Raw genomic sequence first — 7,703 nt, 5'->3', positions numbered from 1 at the left:
CAGGAATTCCCTCTAACCACCCTTCTCCTGTGGGAATTCCCTCTAACCACCCTTCTCCTGTGGGAATTCCCTCTAACCACCCTTCTCCTCCAGGAACACCTCTAACCACCCTTCTCGTGCAGGAATTCCCTCTAACCACCCTTCTCCTGCAAAACAGAGCACCTGAGGACTGCAATGCCAATCCCACCCTGGTGAGCAGCACTGTGCAGCTTCCTGGCACTGAGAGCTTTGTTTCACCTCCTTCTGAAGCTCTGCTGAGAGCCCTGACAGGAGCAGGCAGTCGCAGACAGCTGCTCCACCCTGGACCACCCTCTCCTCACAATCGGTGGGGAACAGACACACGGACGTGCTGCTTTCGAGTGATCCCTCCAGCCTGGTCCCAATTAAATAAAGGTCAGCTCCAGAGGCCAGACAGATGGAGGTTGGATGGGGAGAGAAATGAAAGCACGCTGTTTTCAGCACGGTGATTCCTCCCCATTTATTTCTGGCTGGTTTCTGAGCAATTTACTCGGAGCATGGACAGGAAGACAGCCAGGTCCAACTGGAACTGTTGGAACAGCAGCAGGAGAGGCTGATGCTGCTGGGTTGTGCTTTCTGACTGCATTCCTGGAAATGCTTTTTTGCAGGGGGAGCTCCATTTCTTTCCTGTTATAATGACAAAATGTGCCAGACGAGTTGGATTTTTGTTAAATGATGTAGCATATTCCTGCATACATTTATGTGGTAGGAACTCAAAACACTATCCCAGTTTTATGGGTGAAAACCACCTAAAACTCCAGTTTGGAAAAGTTGTGTTCAGGGTGGAGAGTCCAAGCTGGGCACTCCAGATTTCTCGGATCCCCTGGAGTATGAGCACTACCTTGGAAAGTCAAATCCAACCCCTGCCAATGGAGAAGAGAGAAAGGAGGGAGGAAAATGTCATTTATGGTCTGAATCCACCCTCCTGAATTCCCACACAGCACCCACCAGGGCATGGAAGATTCCTGCCCCTCCTGCCTCAGGACCAGCCCCTCTCCTGGGATGATTCTCCATTCCCATCACCTCGAGAGCGGAGCTCTCACCACTCCAAGCGCCACCAGCAACAGGGCTTTAATTGGCATTTTCCTTCGGTTTTACATGAGAAGCTTTTCAATAATTTTGTGCAGTATTTCAGCTCAACCAGGAGAGGGAATGTATAATTTATTTTGTTACTTGATAGAATTAGTTGTTCTTAGCTTGCTGTGCCAGTATAAACCTTGAATGCAATATTTTCTAGTGTCCTTTTTCCATGAGATTAGTAAATTTAATTTGAAATTCTGTATTCACAAGTAGTGCACTGGCTGAAGGCAAGCTGTAGAACAGATGACAAAGGTTATTACATTTTTTAAATTATATTTAAAATATGTTTAATAGCTGTGGAGAAAGGACTTTTATGAAAATGGAAATTGGCAGATTAAAGAATGCGTTTCACGAAGTTGTTTTAAAAACACATGAAGTTAGTTTTCCTGCCAGCCCTTAATGGGCCAGGGTCTGGTTCTCCAGACCAAAATCCTAATTTGGACTGGGATTTCACTGAATTCACAGTCATATTCTATAAATTGATTCCAAACACAGATATAAAACATACAATGATTACTAATGATCAGCAATTCTCAAACACAGCTTTAGGTGTTCTTTTTTCTTGTCACCAACCTTAAAACTTAAGTTGTATTCAAAACTTAAGTTGTGTTCAACCCAAAATTTAGGCTTTTCAGAGCTGAATTCTGCCTTGGTCTGATACAATCATGTCAACAGGCAAAACCACCTCCACACTGGGAATTTACAGCCTGATCACCCAGTCCTCAACGAGTGGGAGTTTTCTGCGAGTAGGACTGAGACTGGAGGGCTTGCTGTATAAAAATAGAGCTCACCCACTCCTCCTTGGGCTTCTGCTGCTCCTGAAAAGAACAAATGGAAGTAAAAGGTGATGTTTGCTGCTGAAGTCGGCACCGGTGCAACTGAAAATGCAAAAGAATAGGACGTGATTCAGGAGGCGGCTTGCTGGTTCCCACCTCGTTTTCAAAACACTTCACTCTCCCATTTGAGAATGAATGTAAGAGGGAGTAAGTGCCCAGAGAAAGTCTCAGCTCCCCGCACAGAGGTGATGCAGTGACACACACCCTGCCAGTGCAGTGCAGCGCCCACCCCAGCCCCCAGCCCTCATTCAGGGCCGAGCCCACCACAAACCCCCCAGCACTCGTGCCCTCACAAAGGGCTTTGTCCTTCGTCACTGTCAGGCTGGCACCCAAAATTACAGGTGTCACCACTTAGAGCCTGTGAAGAAGAAATGTGCAATTTTAGGGCAGAGCAGATGGGTGCCCTGGCTGTTAGAAACTGCTCCTGCTTCTCTAAAGGCTCCTAGTGTTTAATTATGCAAATGACTCGAATGATTGTGTGTTTTGTAGCATACCAGTATCTGCTCAACTTCCCAGCCCCTGGGATGACTCCTAGGGAACACAAGATGAAGTGGGCACCTCTGAGATCCCTGTCCTGGCCACTGCGTGTTCACAAAGCACCCCAGGGACTATGTCCTCTCTTCTTGGGATAAGCAGTGAAAGAAGTGGAAAGTTTCAATCTAATCCCAAACAACTGACTTATCCTCCTCAAATTGAAAAGCTTTTAAATTTTAAGGGGGTGGAATCCAAAGGAAAGCGCTGGTTCAGTCTGGAAAGCCACCCTAAATAGCTGAACCTAAAGAACAGTCACAAACATGTGCATCCCACATAGTCTGTAACCTTATAAATTGTCTATTGGAATTTACATAAATTTCCATTTTCTTCGTCAACTTTATAGTACATGTTAAGCTTAAATTATAGTTTCTTTTTAAGCATTGTCTGAGCCAAATGCTGCTATCAATTGATTCATATAATTACCACTTTCCTCTCTAATTATTTGTGGGAGTAAGGTACAGCAGGAAGGGTACTTTTAAGTGATAACGCAAAACATTTCCTACTTGTCTGCACCTAATTCATAAAAAGGTCATACGAAGGTTTTACAGCTGAACTCAATTAAGGATTAAAATTCACACAAGTAGTTCCAAGCAAATCCAGGGATGTTTCCGTCTTTAACATCCAGAAATCCGTTTGCACCAGGCTGGAGAGGCTCTGCCAGCTTTGGCTGAAGGAGAAGGTGTCCTTTGCTCTCAGTGCTGCAGGGCCCCAGGCCAGATCCTTGCCCCTCACAGGGACCCTTCCTCCCCAGGCACAGAGGGCTCGGGGGGGTCTCATCACCCATGAACCCAAGTGTCCAGTGCAACCCCATCCAGCCTGGCACCTCAGCCTTCTCCTCCCTGCAAACACTTCCAGCATATCAGAAGCAAAATTGCCCAAAGTTACAGCCAGTTAGGAGTTATGCTAATGAGAGGAGGCACAAGAAACTAACTGTTTTTAAATTAGCTTTTAAAAAGCCCCAAAATCCACGATCAATAAAGAAAATTTCCAGCTAGGAGGAATGCAAGACAATGCTATCTTCTCATACTGATTATTTTCCCATTTCAATAGGTAAGAAAAGCTTCAGACATCACCACAAAATCCCTGGCAGGAAAGACTTTGAAGGAAGATCAGATCCACATAGCTTGAATTTCAAACCTCTAAAGGCCTGGCAAGAAAAGCCATAAAAATAAGTAATTTTTATGTTTTACAATCCCAGGCAGATGTCAGTGGTGCAACAGCCCCAGAATCAAACCAGCATTTCAGCTGGTCCAGCCAAATGACCCAAATCAGTTGGCATCAAACTTGGACAGTGTGTGCAATGTTGCTACATAATTAAATTCAAAGTGCTAAAAAGGTAAAAATACGCTTGATGTTGATCAGCACCACTTTTGAGGTTAAACAGCCCTGATTACATTTGATATTCTATGTCTGGATGGAAAAAATCCTGGAGAACTGGCATGTACTTTGTTTTATTATGACATTGCTTTGGATGAGGATCTTTATAAATGAGATTCCCCCAAAAATAGGGTTTGGCAGTGGGTATGACTGGGGGAGAGGAAGGTTATTACCAGGGTTCCCCAGTGCCCCAGGTTTGGTGCTATTTGAAGTTTCCATTAAGAGCCTGAGAGTGGAAACGGGCACTGATAGAGCTCCCTGGAGGCAGGACTGCACCGGGGGGACATCCCTGGGATCTGAGGGGACACAGCCATCCCAGGGACCTGAGGGGACACAGCCATCCCGGGGGCCTGAGGGGACACAGCCACCCCTGCGATCTGAGGGGACACAGCCATCCCAGGGCCCGGAGGGACACAGCCATCCCTGGGACCTGAGGGGACACAGCCATCCCAGGGACCTGAGGGGACACAGCCACCCCTGGGATCTGAGGAGACACAGCCATCCCAGGGACCTGAGGGGACACAGCCACCCCTGGGATCTGAGGAGACACAGCCATCCCAGGGACCTGAGGGGACACAGCCACCCCTGCGATCTGAGGGGACACAGCCACCCCTGGGACCTGAAAGGACACAGCCATCCCTGGGACCTGAGGGGACACAGCCATCCCAGGGACCTGAGGGGACACAGCCACCCCTGGGATCTGAGGAGACACAGCCATCCCAGGGACCTGAGGGGACACAGCCACCCCTGGGATCTGAGGGGACACAGCCACCCCTGGGACCTGAAAGGACACAGCCATCCCTGGGACCTGAGGGGACACAGCCACCCCTGCGATCTGAGGGGACACAGCCACCCCTGGGACCTGAAAGGACACAGCCATCCCTGGGACCTGAGGGGACACAGCCATCCCAGGGACCTGAGGGGACACAGCCACCCCCAGGGCCCGAGGGGACACAGCCATCCCTGGGGCCTGAGGGGACACAGCCACCCCCAGGGCCCTGCAGGGACACAGCCATGCCCACGGCCCTGAGGGGACACAGCCATCCCAGGGCCCTGCAGGGACAGAGCCCCCGTGTGCTTGGGCACACGGCCACCCCCAGGGACCTGAGGGGACACAGCCACCCCCAGGGCCTGAGGGGACACAGCCATCCCAGGGCCTGAGGGGACACAGCCACCCCTGGGGGCCTGAGGGGACACAGCCATGCCCATGGCCCTGAGGGGACACAGCCACCCCCAGGGCCTGAGGGGACACAGCCATCCCCAGGGCCCAGCAGGGACACAGCCATGCCCACAGCCCTGAGGGGACACAGCCACCCCCAGGGATCTGAGGGGACACAGCCACCCCCAGGGCCCAGCAGGGACACAGCCCCCATGTGCTTGGGCACACAGCCACCCCCAGGGCCCAGCAGGGACACAGCCCCCACGGGTTGGGCACACAGCCACCCCCAGTCCCCCGGGCTCCCCCAGCAGCCCTGCTCACAGCTGTGGGCGCTGCTGTTGCAGCAGCAGCTGGGAATTGTACGTGGAGGTTTTCCCTGGCCCACAGGCGTTCAATTCCTGGGGCTGGTTTGCTTTTTGCATGAGCCAGCTGAGGGTGGGCACAGAGGAGATGTACTGCAGCAAGAGATAATGCTTGTCTGCTTGGATCACCTTCAAAAGTTGAAGTTGGATTTAAAAAAAAAAAAAAAAACAACTCCACAAACTTGGATTTGAATTCACATTTATTCATCTCATTTTTTAATATGAATATTTTTCTCTGGTGTATTACAAAAAGCTTCCTTACACATATCTTATTTCACAGTCCTCTAAAATTCCCGAGCATCCTGAACAGAAGTTCTGATTTGCTTTAATCCTTCAAAATAAAACAGAATTTAAGATGGTCTGAAATGCTTAGCCAAGTCTGCTGAAAAGGATAACACGACGTTTTTGTGAGACCTTACGAGAGCACCAACACAGAAATGGCAGACGTTTGTTGTTGCTGGCTTTCTCTCAAGTGTAACAGTGGACTTCCGAGCCAAACAGTAAGAAGATACATCCAATGCTGTGTTTTTTCTTTAGTCTGTCTACTGACAAAGGGGTGTTTTTTAGTCAAGGATTCAGGTCATCTTAGCACTGACAAGTTATTTCCATCAGTCCCTGTTTCCTCACTCCTGTAAAGCCAGAAAATGCAGAATTCTGACAAACATGGCCAAAACACGCCAAAGCCTGAGAACCCCTGGTGTTTCAGAGCTCACTCACACGTCACCTCTCCCAGAGCGGGCTGGTTCCTGAGGACTGCAGGTCGCAGGGCTGGAGTGCTCAGAGACTGAACAGGTTGTCTCCACTGGCTGTTGTTGACTTGGCGAGGCCAAACACAACAAACCTCCTAATATCCTCCGGGACACCTGGGCTGGCTATTCCTGACCACCCGCCGCCTCCTCATCCTGCATTAATCTGCAGGAGGAGGAGGTGGTCACAGTCTGACTGCGCTTGGTCTGTGCAGTGTTCCTCAAGTGATAAATTATTGCTGAGCCAATACCCGACACATCCAGGCTGCAGAAGGTGGATTCAGACGTTGTCCCCCTGCTAATGACGCAGTTTGTTCCATCCAGGACTCGCCGTTCTCACCCCAACAGTTTGCCAGGTATCAGCTTTTCATTTCCTCCAGAACCACTCCTGGTCACTACAGCCCAGTCTCAGGAAACTCAAGAAGCATGCAATTAAATTCTCATTGTGGCCTTGTTCCAGCTCCTGCCTCTAATTTATTACCACCCTGGAATCCTGCACAGGCTCTGCTCTCCGGACACCCACCTTCTGCCTGTCCCTCCGGTTTAGGGGGGAGCAGCAGCTGCCCAAAGCCTCCCCTGTTGCTCTGCCATCTGCTCTGAAAGGTTTGGTCTGCAAACATGGGAATAACACTCCGTGCCCTTGTTTCAAGTTGCAGGAAAACAATCAGCTTCCTTCAAAGCCTAAATAATGGATTTGAATTTAGGTCTGATATAGATGTGAGGCTGGCCGGCCCTCATGGAGAATTGCTCTAGCCCACTACAGAGAGACTTCACCTCTGAAGTCCCCTGACCACATCTCATAGCAATGGAGACAGGATGAGACCCCGGTGCCGTGCCCAGAATGGGATGAGCACCCTGTGCATGTCCTTGCTCACACAGAACCATGCATGGATTTGTCCACACACAGAACAGTCATCCCAGCCTTGTTTGAAAGCAATCCCTGAAAGAGGATGTAAGCCCACAGCAAAGGATTTTGGCCCCATGATTAGAATGAGCAAACTGGACACAGTCAGAGCCTGCAAGCACAGCAGCTTCACTGCAATCCAGGCAGGTCCTGTGGGATGGCAGCCCCAGAGCAGCGCTGAGGCCACAGCAGCCCACACCCAATGATGCTCCTGGGACCTACCCAGGAGTTTGGGCCCCAGCACAGCTGGGAGTCTGCTTGCTGCAAGGTCAGGGAACACGGGACAACCGGGTCTTGGTAGGAAGGGCTCATGGGATCTACCCCAGCCACATCCCAAACAAAACAAGGTACTTGAAATTCTAGCTTTATTTCAGACACCACAGTGTATCAGATCAGGGAATAATAAAAATTAGTTTTAAACTTTTCCAAACAAAGTCAAATTTTACCAACTGCAGAAGATGACTGTGATTCTCTTCTTTCCCATCATTTCACAGCTACAGGTGGCATTAGGCTGCTTTTGTGTTTTCCTCTCTTGGACAGGAGCTGCAGAAGCAGCTCCGCTGGTGGATTCCTCCACCCACATCCCACCAGCTGTGGCTCGGAGATGAAGTTCCACAAACCCATACTACACACCAAAGTCACACAAGCTGCTGCGTGGAAATTCAGATCAGCACTAGCAGAATGCTG

General features: G+C 49.9%; 1 protein-coding gene across 4 annotated transcripts; it reads right to left on the bottom strand.

Annotated features, from left to right (window-relative positions):
* Positions 1 to 469: 469 nt before the first annotated feature.
* LOC128792329 (elastin-like) lies at positions 470 to 7,435 on the bottom strand. Of its 4 annotated transcripts, none has more exons than XM_053950646.1 (5): positions 4,950 to 7,435; positions 4,019 to 4,815; positions 1,890 to 1,976; positions 768 to 881; positions 470 to 645 (listed from the first exon to the last, which is right to left on the bottom strand). In XM_053950646.1, the coding sequence occupies exons 1-4, from the start codon at positions 5,216 to 5,218 to the stop codon at positions 856 to 858; spliced, it is 1,179 nt and encodes a 392-aa protein (XP_053806621.1). In that variant the 5' UTR covers positions 5,219 to 7,435; the 3' UTR covers positions 470 to 645; positions 768 to 855. The 4 variants fall into 4 exon arrangements, with proteins under 4 accessions (XP_053806621.1, XP_053806619.1, XP_053806622.1 ...); XM_053950644.1 differs by having other exon boundaries at positions 4,019 to 5,995; positions 6,084 to 7,435; XM_053950647.1 differs by having other exon boundaries at positions 4,019 to 7,435.
* Positions 7,436 to 7,703: the final 268 nt, after the last annotated feature.

The sequence above is a fragment of the Vidua chalybeata genome, chromosome 9, assembly GCF_026979565.1.
Source record: "Vidua chalybeata isolate OUT-0048 chromosome 9, bVidCha1 merged haplotype, whole genome shotgun sequence".
NCBI classification, from domain to species: Eukaryota; Metazoa; Chordata; class Aves; order Passeriformes; family Viduidae; genus Vidua; species Vidua chalybeata.
This window is presented reverse-complemented; position numbering and strand designations above follow the sequence as displayed.

Bases quoted from the DNA above. Each gene is read 5' to 3' on its own strand.
- LOC128792329 (XM_053950644.1), bottom strand. From the start codon at position 5,574: ATGAATAAATGTGAATTCAAATCCAAGTTTGTGGAGTTGTTTTTTTTT.